This window comes from Mus caroli, chromosome 11 (genome assembly GCF_900094665.2).
Source record: "Mus caroli chromosome 11, CAROLI_EIJ_v1.1, whole genome shotgun sequence".
NCBI classification, from domain to species: domain Eukaryota; kingdom Metazoa; phylum Chordata; class Mammalia; order Rodentia; family Muridae; genus Mus; species Mus caroli.
Window position 1 is genome coordinate 1,513,045 of NC_034580.1, and position 16,482 is coordinate 1,529,526.

A 16,482-nucleotide genomic window follows, 5' to 3' on the forward strand; every position below is an offset into this window, starting at 1 on the left:
ACTTGGGAGGCAGCGGCAGGCGAGTTTCTGAGTTTGAGGCCAGCCTGGTCTACAAAGTGAGTTCCAGGACAGCCAAGGCTACACAGAGAAACCCTGTCTCGGGGGGGGAAAAAAAAAGAGTCCTCTTCTTTGTACAGAGTTGATCCTCTGGACATTCAGATAGGCAATGCCTGCTTCCATAAGGCTATTGGGGTTCCTGGGGATGCTAAATGGAACACTTGTGAGTTAGCTGGTCCTTAGTGCCTCCTTAGCAAATGCTACCATTCTTCCTGTTAGAGCCCAGATCCTTTCTTCCCTGTTTGGTGGCTTCTCAGCAGAGGTCTTTAACACCATCCTGACCATCGTGACTTTTCTAGTGCTGGGACTGAGCCCAGGGTCTTGCTGATGCTGTGCAAGACCCTGGGTCAAGCAGGATTCTGTTTGGAGACTAGTTATATCTCTAGCCCTTTATTGTTTTATTTTCCCATCTCCTTAAAAAGCATTATAAGCCAGGCAGTGATGGCGCACACCTTTAATCCCAGCACTTGGAAGGCAGAGGCAGGCGAATTTCTGAGTTCGAGGCCAGCCTGGTCTACAGAGTGAGATCCAGGATAGCCAGGGCTACACAGAGAAACCCTGTCTTGAAAACACCAAAACAAAACAAAAACAAAAAAGCATTATAAAATGAAGCCACATTCGGGCAGTATATGAAATGAAGTGTCCTTACTGAAAAGAATGGGAGCGTCTCCACACAGCCTCACTAGTAATTGCTATTGTCCTTCCAAGTCGGCCGTCACCTTAGTAGCGTTGGGCAAGGACCTTGATCACTGGCACATGACTGACTGTGGAGGCCCTCCTGCATACCAGGCACTCTTCCCTGTGAGGAATGTGCATCTCGTCATGGAACCATTTGAAATAACCCTATGAGTTACTAACACTTTGTCCATTTCATAAAGAGGAAACCATTCGGGAAGAGAACATACAGTGCCCAGAACACACAAGCAGAGCTACCCAGCCAGGAAGTCACAGAGCCCCTTCCTCCACAGAGGAGAGCAGGGCTCCATTTCAGCCACTTGGCAAAAGTCGCACAACTGGGGAGAGGCCAGGCGGGGGATGCTGTTTGGAGACTGCTACCCTTTTCCTTGCCCAGCTTAGTCCTTCCCTGCATCACTCTGGCTCTCATTGCAGTGCATGGGCGCAGCAGCTGCGCTGGGCCCTGCCGTGAGTGGTGTGGAACTAGACTCACTCATCTCCCAAGTGAAGGACCTGCTGCCAGACCTCGGCGAGGGCTTTATTCTGGCCTGCCTGGAGCACTACAGCTATGACTCAGAGCAGGTGATCAACAACATCCTGGAGGATCGGCTGGCCCCTGAGCTCAGTCAGCTGGACCGAGGCCTAGAAAGGTGGGAGAGACAGATGGGAAGAGGTCCTCAAGGCAGGAATCCCCTTACCCTGCCTTCCACTCTTCCCGAGACTGGGGGCTCGATCTGAATCTTTCTCACATCAGTTCTCCAGCAGTTTGAGCTAATGCCCTCTTTAAAGAAAGTAAACCCGGGCCCCAGGTTCTCAGCACACAGCTGCTGTCCCTTACTCGCTAGGACTAGCAGTTTGGCAAAGGACAGTGTCACACCCCCAGCTCTAACCCTAACCCTAACCCAGCTCTAGATCTGTGCCATCCTTAGCACATTCCCAAATTCTGTGTAAGGACAGCCAAGCCATTCACTTTCTCAGCACTGAACCTTTTGGTTTGGGCCCACTGCTACCCCAAAAGCCTCAGGAGACAGCAAGCACACAGGTAGATGTTTCTTCCATTAACAAATGATGTTTGCCAAATGAATGAGTGAAGTTAGCTTTGTGCCTTTGGGCACATTCCTCAGCCTGTATGTGTTCCATTTTACAGATGACAGTGCTGAGGGTATAATAGAGCATGGGCTTAGCTTATGTGAGGTTGTACATTGTATTCCTAGTACCAAAAGCAAGTACCACTACACTCCAAGAATAAGAGAATGAATGACCTATAACTCCCTGTCTCATAGGGCCATGGTCCGCAGGGAATGAGGGTGAGGCTGCTGTGGGATCCTGACGGGAGCCAGGTTAAGGAGAGTCTTAACTGAAGGATGTAACTCATGGCCCAGGCGCACTTTTAAAATGGAGCAAACAGTACGATGGGAAGACAGTGGGACCTGGGAACTGGGACACAGGCAGGGGTTAGCCACCAGGGCTTTTTTAATTAATTTCTGTGCTGTGGCCCCCAGACAAGTGAAGCCGGACCCTACACCCCTGTTGTCATCTCGTCACAACATCTTCCAGAACGATGAGTTTGATGTGTTCAGCAGGGACTCGGTGGACCTGAGCCGAGTGCACAAGGGCAGGAGGTAAGTGTGGCAGGACATGGGCCCTGCAGTCTAGTTGTGGAGGCAGGTAGGGGAAGCAAGGCCCTTGACAGGACAAGCCGTGTGTCTTCCTCCTGGAGAATGCCACCACTCTTTTTTTTCCAATTTCTTTCTATTTTATTTGTACGAATGCTTTCCCTACATGGATGTGCCCATAGATGCACCCAGAAAAGTGCCTAGGACTGGAATTGTGAGCTGTCATGTGGGTGCTGGGAACCAAAACTGGGTCCTCTGCAAGAGCAGCAAGTGTGCTTAACTGCTGAGCCATCTCTTCAGCACCGCAGGGGTCCCCCTGAAGCCTGTCCCTGTACACTACTGCCAGCCTACAAGAGCAGGTTCTTAACAATGTTCTCTAGGTCCAGCTGTGTGGGGGCAACTCTTAGTGATATCTCCTTGTGGTAAAGGCCAGAGGGCCAAATCTGTCCCTTGTCCCTCTTATCCTTTGATATGTGGCCTGTCGACTCTGTGGGCGGAGAGCTGGACAGTGCTGCAGGTTGTGACAAAACAAGAAAATTAAGCCATGTAAGTTTTTTCCAAAGATGAAAAAATTCTGTTTTAAGGCTTTCTTTCTTTGTGACTTAGCTCCTTCTTACACTCTCAGCATTGAAAAGTCCATTCATGACCTATTCATTACATCACCAAATACTTGCCTGGTGCTTGCCCTGGGTTAATTTAGAAGTGTAGCTATAGTAGAGAGCAAAGCAGACACTGCCTGCGTCCATGTGACACTTGCATTGTTCAGCTCACCAAACAAGCATTACAGTGGGCAGCCTCTGGGGCTCCTGCTAGAGGTGTCAGCCTAGAAGGGAAGGCTCCTCTGAGAAAATGACAGAGGGCTGAAAGACGTGTCAAGGTGGCTCTGCACACCAGGAGGGAAACTTCCCAGGCTGAGTGAACAACAGGGACAGTAGCTTCAGGGTCAGTGTGAGCATGGTAAAGATGCCATGAGCTCATTAGTGTTACATTTTATAAAGGTCGCCCAGGCTGGGCACGGTCACTCCTGTTCAAACACTAAGGAGAGCTTTCATGGCTGCATAGTGAATTCCATCTCAATCTAAGGGAGACCTTATCTCAAAAATGAATAAATCAAGTACTGGGCTTTGGAACTCTTTTTCCTGGGAAGAAACTGATACCAAGAGTTCTACTCAAGTGCAGCCTGTGCTGTCTGTCCCCCAGCATAATGTTAGAGGCGACAGTGCAGAAAGGGAGGAAGTTAGCTGTCAGTCTTGTGCCCTAGGGCTGTGCTGCCTGAAGCTTGTGGCTGAGGGCTCAGCAGACCCAGGGCGACTCTGAAGCCATCTGGCTTGCTGGACAGGAAACCCTGGCACATTGCTTAGTCACTCAAATTGTGACACCCCTGGATCCTCCCCACCCCCCAGCAGAGCCCTCTTGGTGGCTGTTGTGTGGAAAGTCCAGCAGAAGGCACAGGGAGACTGATTGGTCTGTTCCTTCACATTACTTAGCCTCTCTGAACCCAGGTTTTCCATTTAACATTCATCTGTAGATCCACCTAAGTCACTGCTCATCCTCACCCAATTGTAGGTCACCTCTGAGCGCTTGCGAGTGGGTTGCTCTCAGCTGCCAGGGTCATGAGAAGGGCTGAAGCAGCCAGGTGTCCTGAATGCTGTGTCCTAATTCTTTGGCACTCTGGCTGCCAGCAGAGCCTGGATGATGGGTGTTTACCAGTCCCACTCTGCTGGGCAGCCCAGGGGCAAGGATTATAAAGAGGCACAACCTTCGTTCATGTGTTCAGTATTTATCCACTCAGCAAATATTTATTAAGTGCTTTACTAGCACGAGATCCTGCGTGAGGCACCAGGAAAACAAGGTGAACAGGGCACCCTGGCTTTGCCAACAAAGGGCAGAGACCGTGGGAAAGACAGATCATCAAATAAGCAGGTGCACTTGAAGTTCACCAGGGACACCTGTCTTGGTCAGGGCAAGGTAGAAGGGTGAGGGCCCTGCATTCAGGTAGCAGGTGGAGAATGAAGTAGCACAAAGCCACACCTGTGTACATATGCACTGACTGCTGAATACGCTTGACAGCTTTGGTAACAAGTGGGCTCTGGGCTGCACCCACACCGAGCTAAGAGGGACAGAGGGGAGGCTTGGTTACCCCGTGGTTCTTAATTGGTAGCAAGCACAAGGTGGATCTTTTCTCTGTCCTGGGACTCCAGCTTGGGGGCTCTTAGGGGGATGTGGGGGGGTTCAGTTACTTTGACTCTGGCTACTAGAAACCATAATGCCAAGGGGGAGTCCAAATGCACACTCTTGTCTCTTTTATCTTTTGTCTGTTTTGTGGAGATGCTAGGGATCAAAGCCAGGGCCTTGCACATGCCAAGCTAGTGCTTTCCCAGTGGGCCACCTCTCCAGCCCTGATCTCTAATGGAGACTGGCAGACCTTGCCCAGAAGCTTCTGTGTCTTCTCCTGTGTCACCAACAGGACTGGGCCAGCCTTTGGCCCTCTGAGATGGAGTGCAAAAGTGGATCATCTAAGCCTGAGTCTCAGCAACTGGGCCTGACTCGTAGTCCCAGCACACAGGAGACTTTAGAGCTTGAGGCCAGCCTGGGCTACATCGTAAGGTCTTGTTTCAAAATAAGCCAATAATAACAACAACAATAATAATAAAAAGAAGAGGCCGGGCGTGGTGGCGCACGCCTTTAATCCCAGCACTCGGGAGGCAGAGGCAGGTGGATTTCTGAATTCGAGGCCAGCCTGGTCTACAAAGTGAGCTCCAGGACAGCCAGGGCTATACAGAGAAACCCTGTCTCGAAAAAAAAAAAAAGAAGAGGAAGTCTGTTAGAAGACTGTCTAGACTAGAGGGGACTTGGCTTGAACACTCAGCACCTTGCCACCAGTGTATCACAGCCAGTGAAGGAAGCTGTGTATACAACGTGTGACCCTCTAATTCCTTTGAACTGTTCTATAGAAACCAGGATGATAACAAGAGTTCCCCCTCAACAAAGGTTCTATGGTCACGTTTTTGCCTCTTGGAGAGTCACAGAGTATACTAGCAGGCAAAACTGAAACACAAGAAACGGATTCAGTGTGTTGAGTGCAGCAGATGCAGGTCCCTGTCTGTCTTTTGTGTCTTCTTTGTTTTTGTTTTCTCTGTCTGAGACAGAGTCCAGTGTAACTCCAGGTAGCTTTAAACTCACTCAGTAGCTAAAGCTGACCCTGACCTTGGTTTCTCCCTCCTCTGTGTCCAAGCACTGAGATGCCAGCTGTGCTTAGCCGCTGTGCTCAGCTCCTATGAATCATTCATTCCCAGCCCCTTCACCCGTCCCCCCAGAGATGAGCGCTGAAAGCAGGGGCTAAAGGATTGCGTTGGGGGAGGGGGGTCTTTGGTTTGAGACAAGGTCTCACTGTGTAGCCCTGGCTGGCGTGAAATTCACAGAAATCCTCCTGTCTCTCTCTGCTGCCTTAATGCTGAGTTCACCCTACCTCTACCCCCATTTTTTGTTTTTTTATTACACATGGTTGTGAGCTGCCATTTGAGTGGTGGGAATTGAACCCTGGTTTTTCACAAGAGCAGCCAATGTTCTTAATCATCTCTCCAGCCCAGCTAGTGCTAGCAGGCATGCACCATCACAACAAGCATAGAACTAAGATTTCATGAGGCTATAGGCCTGGCTGTGGTCACACAGCTTAGTGAATGTAGAGTCAAGTCAGGAGACCTGACCCTTCTTTAGAAGCTGTGTGGACAGGCTCCTCCGCCTTTCTGAGTGCTATTGCTTCCTCCTAGAAAGCGTGTGGCGTGTGTTGTCTCTGCAGGACATAAGAACCTGTTTGCACTGGGCCTTAAGAGAACAGGGGTGAGTAGATGGGGAAAGGAAAGGTGACTAGTTTCAGGAGAGCTGTGCTTACTGCTACTTTGTAGGAAGCCATGACTCCACAGGCAGTCTCTGGGTAAAGGCCTGGCTTATGACCGCATCTCTCCCAGCTGCTCTGCACCACTCTTCTCCTTGGCTGTGAATGTCGTCAAGAAGCCAAGTGCAGTGCCCTAGACAGACTCCCAGGCCCTGCCCTGCTGCCTGTTGTCTCCCAGGGTGCAGGGCACGTCCACAGAGGGTGGCTTCCACATCTGGCCCTGCAGAGAGCCAGATAACTAGAGACTACTGGGGTGAGAGAAATCAGAAGTTGATGGGGAAACCTCTGGTTCTTAGTTGGTCCCTGGCCCACCACAGAATCTGGTCTCTCAGGATGCACGACTGTTCTCACCAGCTACCTGGATAACCTTAGAGCCCTTTCATTTTTTACCCCTTTCCCAACCTGGCAAAGAGAGCCAGGTGCAGTGCCAAGGCCATTGTCACAGATCCACAGTCCCAATCCTGGTGGCTGGAAAAGATTCCTGGAGTGGTTGGTTGGTTGGTCGGTTGGTTGGTGTTTAGCCTAAGCTGGTCTGTAGCTGATGTGTAGCTCTGTAGCTGTGCATGACCTTGAACCCCTGATCCTCTTGCTTCTTCCTCTCTACGATCACAGGCATGTGCCACCATGCCCAACTTTGGATTTTGTATTTGAAATAGGGATCTCTGTAGCCTAAGTTGGCCTTTAACTCTTGGCAGTTCTCCTGCCTCAGCATCTATAATGCTAAGATTATAGGCATGAGTCACTATTGCCAGCTAAGATTCCTGTTTACCTAAGGTTTTTCTCAGATCTAAATCAAATACAGCATCCTTTCTGTCCCCTTGTGGGGCTCCTGGTACAATCAAATACCCACTTGTCATAGAGTTTCCTCACTTCTGCTCCCAGACCCATGCTGGGCACCAGTCAGGGCTCACTTTTGTCTCTTTCACATAGTACACCTACCTCCATTCAGCATATTTTGTGCCTTTCACCCACAACTCCACTATGAGTACAGATATATATCTGATCCATTTCTAAATCTCCTCCCTTCTCAGTCTTAGAATGCTACCTAGCATATAGTAGGCCTTTAATAAATATTATCATGGGGCAGCAAAGCTTTACTGACCATACTGAGGCTACAGTCCCACCGTGTCCCAGGCTCCCAGACAGCCCTACAGACTCCTGCCACCCACCCAGAGCCAGTTATTAGAAGGTCTGTGCAGAATCTGTGTCTTGGTTTTTTGTTGGACCCTCTCCTTTTGATCCAGAGACTAGATCTCATTGCTAAGCTGAATCTCTTGCTTGGCATCTCTAATTGATTTTCCCCTACAGGGCCAAAACCCACATTCCACAGGCCTGTGTACGTGGCTGACAAGCCAAGTTTTTTCTACAGGTTTGCAAAGCCACGGTGGAGACCCGAGCCCCTGCTGACACTGATGTACAGTTCAGTGTGAGCCAAGTGTGTCCCTTCCCCCTCGGCTGCACCCATCTGTCCTCACTCACAGTGGCAGTTGGACCAGCAGACTTTCGTCCTCCCACGGTGCTCTTACTTGGAAACTGGCACTGTAGACTAGAGATTCAGGAGCTGCCATAGTGAGGGGGTGAGAGGAGGAAGGCAGACCCCCTGTGGCCTTGCCCAAGAGACCTTGGGCCTTTCCTGGTGGGCTTAGTACAAAACTGCATGTAGCCTCAGCATGACCTAAGATATAAAGAAGCGAACCCAGCCTCTCTCTGGGCCTTTAGCCCTACCCCACCCCCCGCCCCGCAGCCTTCCTGACCCGATGCTGTCTCCCTCTTTCCCGACTGTTCTTGGCTCCAGGAAGGAGGAGAACGTGAGGAGCCTGGTGAATGACAAGCAGGCTGTGGTGGCACAGTGGCAGCGCTACCAGAAGTACAGCGTGGTGGTAGAGGAGGTAGGCTGCCCAGCCTGGGCCTCTCTCTGGGTGTGGGAAATCAGCAGTCTGCCCCCTTCTCTGACCCCCGAGGGTACTGTTGTAGGTTCCCCTGCAGCCGGGAGAACACCAGGCTGATGACTATGAGGACGAGTATGACGACACATACGATGGCAACCAGGTGGGCGCCAACGACGCAGACTCTGAGGATGAGCTCATCAGCCGCAGGTGAGCGCCCAAGCCTCCCACTGCCACACACACCAGGCTTCCCCCCCCCCCACACACACACACACACAGACCCGCTCCTTCCACTCCGCCCACACTGAAGCCCACAGGAAGCGTTTATTTGGTCTTGGCAAGTCATTTTGCATGTTTTTTCCCAGGTACAGAACATTTTTCTCAGCAGAATCTTGTAGAGATTCCCCCACTGCTGATGAAAGCAGGGCTTCCCTGATGAACAAAAACACTGGAGATCCCTAGGGCTCAAGCTCAGCTCCTCCCGCACTCTCCACATCAGACCATGGGACCTTTCTTTAAAGAATCTGGGAACTAAAGAGAAGCCTGCTTAAAAAGCCCTGTGGGGTCCCTGGCTTCCAGAGCAGGGCCTCCCCAGCCCTCTCCCTGAGGCCACTCTCCAAGTAGACTTAGTCTTTGATATCTCTCTCTCTCTCTCTCTCTCTCTCTCTCTCCCCCAACCCTCAGGCCCTTCACCATCCCTCAGGTGCTGAGAACTAAAATGCCTGGCGAAATGCAGCAGGAGGAGTGGGATGAAGAAGATGAGGCGGAAGAGGCGGCCCCCAAGGTATGGCCTAGGCAGGTGGCAGATAAAAGAAGTGCAGTCTGAAGGGCAGAGCAGAGGCTCTGCCTCCCTCTGGCTCTCCCTGCCTCTGTCCCTGGAGCTTCCTAGCACAACTGCTGGATTGGGGAGGTCCTTTTAAGTACAGACCATTCCGAGAGCTGCTGGCTTTGATCTCACCTCCACTGCCCAGGGGGCTCTCCGGGGACAAATTAGAGACTGAGTCTGAGCAACTGAGTTCATTAGGTGTTACAGTCTAGGGAAGGGAAGGGCCACTGTTGACTGAGGAGCCCAGATGGCAGATCTTAAAAATCTGAAAAGACTTAGAGGCCTGAGACTTTGGAACCAGCTAGATCCTGTAGAAAAATCAGTTTTAGCAGCTAACCTTTTCTTCTGCTGAAATCTTAACTTGAAAACAAATGAAAGCCAGGCATGATGGCGCAGGCCTTTAATCCCAGCACTCGGGAGGCAGAGGCAGGCGGATTTCTGAGTTCGAGGCCAGCCTGGTCTACAAAGTGAGTGCCAGGACAGCCAGGGCTACACAGAGAAACCCTGTCTCAAAAAACCAAAAAAAAAAAAAAAAAAAAAAAAAAAAAAATGAAATGACCTTGCTCCAGCTGAGGCAGTGGCCAGGCACTCTGCAGTCCTTAGCCGCCCCAACAGGGGACAAAGTGAGGTGTTTACAGGGCTGAGTAGAGGGCCTGGTGGGAGCTGGCATGTGTGTTGAGAAGCACACACCCTGCCACAGGCTCTCAGCCTCTACTGCCATACATAGTGCCTCCTCTGTGCCCAGCCTGGCCTTAAATCCACATTTGATATGAAGTCAACATCTTTCCATGTCACTAATTCTACTCCTTTAGATTTTGTTGTTGTTGTTTTTAAGATATGCTATCTGTCAGAGCCTGCCGTTTCCTGAAGTCCGAGCTGTCCTCTGCACAGGCCCACCTCCGTAGACTCTCACACTCTCTGCCTTGGCACCAGAGTGAGGCTGAGCTCTCAAGTCTTGGGACAAGCATTCTTCCAAGGGCCTTACTTTCTGGCCCTTTGTGTCCTTCCTTCCTTGTTGGCCTTCTCAGCCAATACCACATACTCCCTGTGGTGTGCTTCCTGTGGTCCTTTCACCCCGGCAGCACCCCAAGTGCCTACCCTGGCTGCAGTAGCAACCCATGCCATTTGTGGGTGTGTCAGGGGCCTTCCAGCATGGCCCACACAGCCTAGGGACTGGAAAAGTTCATAAAGTCCTGATGGCAAATGTTTCTTCTCTTGCTTCCACAGCCAGACCATTTCATCCAGGATCCTGCAGTGCTGAGGGAAAAGGCTGAAGCCAGGCGCATGGCCTTCCTCGCCAGGAAGGGGTAAGCATCAGAGAGGCTCATTGACCTGGAGGAGACCCATCAGGAGAGCCCAGCTGGCCATGCGGGAAACCCTGGGGCCATTTTTGGGTTGTTCCTTAGCTAACATCTGGCTCTAGGAAGTAACTTAGTAAAGGCCATACAGCATTAAGTGCTACCTAAAGATGAAGTGTGTGTCTATAGTCTCAGCTACTTGGGCTAAAGCAAGAGAATCATTTGAAACCAGGATTTCAAAACCAATGTGGGCAGTGTAGCAAAACTCTTTCACACGGGAATACAGCCAAGATCCCAGTGTAGACCTGTGATCCCAGTGTGCACCTGGCAAAGGCTCGAGTGCCTCTGCTTCAGAGGGCACACACATAGTGAGAGCCTGTCTCAAAGACAATTAAATGAAAAGGGTTGAGCCCAGACAGCTCAGCTTCCTGTTCCCCACTCATAATCAGTACTTGACAGGCAGTGTAAGCCTGTCTGTCAATCAGCATTGGAGTGTGTGCAAGGCTATCTCATGGACAGAATAAAAAGAGCCCAGGCAGATAACACACTTAGGTGGCGTGGAGTCATGGTAGGGACACTGGGCACTTGAGCTAAGCCCCGGGAAGCACAAGTCTGTCAGAGAGGGTCTTAGCAGGGACCCCTGACATGGCTTTCAGGCTCCCTCTTTTTCTTTCTTTCTTTTTTTTTGTTTTTTGTTTTTTTGTTTTTTGTTTTTTTGAGACAGGGTTTTTCTGTATAGCCCTGGCTGTCCTGGAACTCACTTTGTAGACCAGACTGGCCTCGAACTCAGAAATCTGACTGCCTCTGCCTCCCGAGTGCTGGGATTAAAGGCGTGCGCCACCACGCCCGGCTTCTTTCTTTCTTTCTTTCTTTCTTTTGTTTTTGTTTTTGTTTTTTTTCGAGACGGGTTTTTCTGTATAGCCCTGGCTGTCCTGAAACTCACTCTGTAGACCAGGCTGGCCTTGAACTCAGAAATCCTCCTGCCTCTGCCTCCCAAGTACTGGGATTAAAGGCGTGTGCCACCACACCCAGCCCTCCCTCTTTTTCTTAATGGAGACACTGGCCAAATAGGCCATGGGTAAATGCAACCTAGGCTCTGGGTATTGGTGAGACCTCCCCAAGAGATATTTGATTTCATTCTTAAGGCCACAGGGAGTCACAGGTTGTTGGTCAGAGAGCAAAGCTATTCTGACTTCTTCCGTCCAGTCCCTGACATTAACATCAAGTAGACCCCAGAGACTGATGGGCTGAAGAGACCCTCTGTGAGTTCTGTAAGCACATTTGGCCATTGGGACCACCAAGTTAGAACCTGGTGTGTAAAATATGAGCATTGCCTAGTTTGGGCAGGGTGGGGAGGAGGTATCTGTGTGGCAGAGGGAAGGGATCTACCATTCAGCCACTGATGTTCATACCCACAGATGGTGGTGGGCCCATCTGGAGGACAGACTCAGGAGAAAATCAGGCCTGGGGCTGGGTTCCTTCCTCTCTAGACCTGACCAGGGTGTGTCCTCAGTGAAAGCCATCAGGGAGGGCTGTGGGGGTCCGGTCAGAGCCTCTTCAGCAGATTTCTGTTCATCATGGGGTGGGTGTTACTCCCTTAGGTACCGGCCTGAGAACTCCACGGCAGTGACAGGCGGCCCCCGGGGCCATGGGCAAAGCCGGGAAACAACCCAGGAACGCAGGAAGAAAGAAGCCAACAAGGCAGCCAGAGCCAACCACAGCCGTAGAACCATGGCTGACCGAAAAAGAAGCAAAGGCATGATTCCATCCTGAGACCACAAGCTGCCGGACGAGGGACGCCTTCAAGGCAGCTCTGCCCTCATGACCCTCAAGACCTACCAGCCAGCCGTGAGCGCCTTCTTGTCAAACACACAGTGCCTTATCCCTTGGTGGAGGAACCCAGTGCCATCAAGCAGGCTGTCTCCCAGCTGTGCTGGCGGGAAAGGATGGGGATTCGGAACCAAAGTGTCTTTCATCTTGTGCAGCGAGGCACCACCTCTGGAAGTCCTGGATGGCAGGAGACCTGTGTATTCAGAAGCAACGAAAGGCCCATGAATAAAGTTTCTGACCCTCCGGCAATGCTCTGTGACATGCTCCGGCCTTTTCCCCTCTTCCTCTCAGAAACACCAATACCTGAAAGACAAGAAGGCATAGTGGTCCCCATACTCTGTTGACTTCCATGCTTGCCCCCTTGGTGTATCTCCTAGTGCTGTTCTTCCTTGCTGTGTGACCTCTGTGCTGGGGGAAGGAACTGGCCAGTGTGAGGCCTAAGGTCCCTTCTGTGGTTACCTCCTGTGCCGCCTCCTCAGGAGGTAGCTACTGTTGCCTGTTACAGGACACATGAGGAGAGTGGGCTGTGAGGGCTGAGAGTGTCCCTAGACCACAGGAAGGAAGTGGCAGAGCAGGTCTTAGAAGCTCAGTCTGACCCCTGGCAGTATAGGCTCTCGACCCATGTAGATTATGTCAACCCCTGTGTCACAACTGGCACAAGGACACTTGGCCAGTTTCAGAGTGTCATAGTTATAAATGTACTGTTAGCCTTCACCCTCCCAATGTAGAGATTGGAAACCTCTAGAACGAAGCCCTGTTGAAGCAAGAAGGACTAGGCTGGCTCCCAGAGCCCTTTCCCCATGTGGCCCACTCTGCAGTGGGAATCAGCTAACAGGTCTCCTGGGTTTAACTAGTGTGCAGGAGATCTGCAGTGGGGTCTTTGCTGGGCTGATCCCGAGGCAGCAGGGCCTGGAGTCTTACCGACAGATCTTTTAGATGCCAGGGACATTGATTTGCTTGTAGTTAGGACTAGCAGGCAGACAGATACTTGATGGATTGTTTTATTAGGCCAGCCTGCACAAGTGAACCGAAATGCCAGTTCCCCTGCGCCTTGCTGGCCTCTGGGAGCATTTGGGATACAGAGCAGGTACCGGGTGGGGTCCTCCCGTGGGGCTGCTGAATTAGCTGAGATCTGGGAGAGTTGGCCATCCTGACAGACAGCAGGGAAACTGTTTCCTCCTAAAAGTGCTTAGCAGCGGCCCAGCTCAGTAGCACAGTCATTTCTTTTCTCCCTGACTAAACTCAGACCAAGCTGCTGTGTCATGCAAGGCTGATGGGCTTGGGAGCTCCTGGTCGTCATCTGCCTTGCCTGCTGCTCTTCCCTGGAGCAGCCCTCATCTGCTCTTGGCCATCTCTTCCTACAGCCACCTAGAGGACACCCAGGTTTCCTGGTAGCAGTCTGGCTGAGAGGACATCACCATCTCTTCTGTTTTCTAGCACTTTGGGCCAAATCAACCGCAATGCCCCCTGACGAGCTAATGCTTGTGTCTTTTAGCTCTCCAGGACACCCTTTGAAACCAGCCTGTTACCCCAGCCCTTCAGCCTCAATAAGATGAATGGTACTACTTGGTAGTGAAGTCCCTAAAGATGAATACTGAGGCTGTTGCTCAGTAGGAGAACACTTGAGTAATCTACACAGGCTTAGGTTTGTCCGCTAACTATGTAAAGGAAGTCCCCAAGGGATTCCAAACTTACTAAAGATTAGTAGCCCAAGAGTGTTGGGTGGGTAAACCATTTGGTCCCTAGACCCACCCTCCCTCCACCCCATGCTGTCCTAATGCGGGTATTTTCCAAGTGCCTTTTCTGTGCCCTACAGAGAATTTGACCATCATAGATGTTTCTGGAGAAACTTTTTTTTTTTTATTGAGACAGGGATTCTCTGTGTCCTGTCCTGGACTAGGCTGGCCTCGAACTCACAGAGATCTACCTGCTTCTGTTGGGATTAAAGGCGTGCACCACCACACCTGGCCCTGAGGAAACTTTTAAAACCTTGTACCTCTAAAAGGATACAAGACCCAAATGTCATTATTCCAGTGTCTATGAATGGTCAGCCGCAAGAGCTTTTGTGCCCCAGAGATGGATTATAAGAGACCCGAGGGCCTGTGGAGAGGAGCAGAGCTGGCAGTCTGCCCATGGGGTCTTAGTAGTGGGTGGGTGTCCTTGTTAAACTGCCCCAGCTGAGGCTGGAGGAGGAAACAGTTGGCTCAAGCCTGCATGTCACTCCCCTACCAGGAGCTCAGATTCCGTGACAGCGCAGAAAAATAAAATCAGAAGTAGACATGGTGGTGGCACGCACTTATTTCTTGGGAGGTAGAGACAGTTCAGGGATAGCTCAAGCTATGCGAGACCCTGTCTATAAATAAATAAAAACCAAATATTTCTGAAGAACTAACTTAAGAGGCAGCATACATAGGTGAACATAGTAGTGTAAGGCATTGTTTGTGAGAATGTTAATGCTCCGTTTGCACACTGACCAATGTGGAAGGAACTGCAAGCACAATGGTGGTGGCAGAACTGTGATCCCTGCTGTTGGCAATAAACAGGTTTCCCGAGTCTCATTGATGCCAGAGTCTCCTGTGTGTTTTCCTGGAGTCCGTTCTCTTGCTTAATCTTACAACTGTGGATCAGGTGAGAAGATTGAGGCAGAGAGGCCCAAGGTCACATAGCAAGGGACCACAGGATCAGTCCCAGGGATGTCTCCCAAAGCCTGACTCTTCACTTCAAGCCATACTGTTCCCTCTCACTGCAATCAAAGAAGACACAGGCTAGTGCTTACAGCACAGAGTGCCTAGACACTAGGCTGCTACAACTCCCAAGTACATGGGATATTGTCCCACAGCTAGCTCACTCGCTCTCTCTCCCTCTCTCTCGATTTCTCGCTCTCTCTTTCTCTGCTCTGTTTCCACTTCGAAGAGATTTGTTTAGTCTACTGTTCAGCCTACTGAAAACACTTTGTGTGTTGTGTGTGTTTTTAAAAAACTGTTTGATTATATATACCACATGTGTGTGGGTGACTGTGCAGACCAGAGGAAGTTGGAACTCCTGGACTGGAGTTAAATGCAATTAACCAACATGGGTGCTGGCAGATGGACCTGGGTCATCTGCAAGAGCAGTGCACACTCCTAAACTCTGAACCGTCTGTCCAGGTCCTTATATTGTCTTGTGAGACAGGATCAGATTTTCAGTCCTCCTGCCTCAGCCTCCAGCATGCTGGGATTAGATGCATGAAACCTCTCCTCCAGAGAAGGGGGGGGGGGGCTGGAGAGATGGCTCAGCTCTTCTGAAGGTCCTGAGTTCAAATTCTGGCAACCACATAGTGGCTCACAACCATCCGTAATGAGATCTGATGCCCTCTTCTGGTGTATCTGAAGACTGCTACAGTGTTCTTACATAAATAAATAGGGAGGGTATAGGGAACTTTCGGGATAGCATTTGAAATGTAAATAAAGAAAATATCTAATTAAAAAAATAAACTAGAGAGAATGGGAAAAAAAAGAAAATGAACTAAAATGGAGGAGTTCAATAAGGTTTGTCCTTTGTTTAAAAACAAAGATGATGGATTAGTGTGTTGGGACTATTTAATTCTTGTATTAAAGCTTCATGTTTAAAATAAATATTTGGGCTGGAGCAAGTGGGGCCCGAGCGAGCAGGGCCCAAGTGAGTAGAGGTCCTGAGTTCAATTCCCAGCAACTGCATGTTGGCTCACAACCATCTGTACAGCTACAGTGTACTCATGTACATAAAATAAATAAATCTCTAAAAAAAGAGAGAAGGGGAAAGGTTGTGGTGTCCTGAGCAGAATCTGAATGGCACTGAAGCCTGGGAGAGCTCTGACCACAAGCCCAGCCTGTCCCAGGGACCAGCCCCAAATAGCCAGCACCCACTAATGAGAAGCCAAGAGTGGAGGACTAGGACCCTATTTAGAGCGTGCATTCCAAAGCCCTTCTTAGTGTCAGCATGTGTGCATAAGGCCTACCTCTGCCCTCCTGGAAGTCACAGTACAAAGGGCATGTTGGATGTTAAGTAAAATATTTTGGAAAAGCAGAAAGAGGCCAAGAGCAAAGCCCAGGTTCTTTGTACATTGGGCAGCAGCAAGAGGTCACCAGAGGCTATGGGGCTCAGCATAGCTTGGCTCACAGTGGTGGGACACATGGAGAGGAGTCGGAGAGGCTGCAGGAGAGCTAGTTCTGGAACTCTGCATTGAAGGGAAAGAAGAGGAGGCTCAGAGGTAAACAAGGTAGGTTAGTACAACCCCATTATCTTTCAAAAAGGAGCCAGGGTTCCAGGGACCTATGGGAGGAAGGGTGGGCTGGAACCCATAACCAGGCTCCTGAGCTATCCCTGGCCTCCCTCTTACCAAGATTCTTGGATATATAGCAACAAGAGGGCCTGGCAAAGG

General features: G+C 50.5%; 1 protein-coding gene across 1 annotated transcript in view; it reads left to right on the top strand.

Annotated features, from left to right (window-relative positions):
* The window catches only part of Ascc2 (activating signal cointegrator 1 complex subunit 2), a 46,104-nt gene extending 31,459 nt beyond the window's left edge, over window positions 1-14,645 (top strand). The window contains exons 14-20 of the mRNA XM_021176638.2: window positions 1,168-1,382; window positions 2,235-2,354; window positions 8,039-8,132; window positions 8,218-8,339; window positions 8,814-8,913; window positions 10,183-10,262; window positions 11,855-14,645. Of these exons, the coding sequence (XP_021032297.1) occupies window positions 1,168-1,382; window positions 2,235-2,354; window positions 8,039-8,132; window positions 8,218-8,339; window positions 8,814-8,913; window positions 10,183-10,262; window positions 11,855-12,026 (903 nt within the window). The 3' untranslated portion in view covers window positions 12,027-14,645. The remainder of the gene's footprint in view (window positions 1-1,167; window positions 1,383-2,234; window positions 2,355-8,038; window positions 8,133-8,217; window positions 8,340-8,813; window positions 8,914-10,182; window positions 10,263-11,854) is intronic.
* The last annotated feature ends 1,837 nt before the right edge of the window (window positions 14,646-16,482 follow it).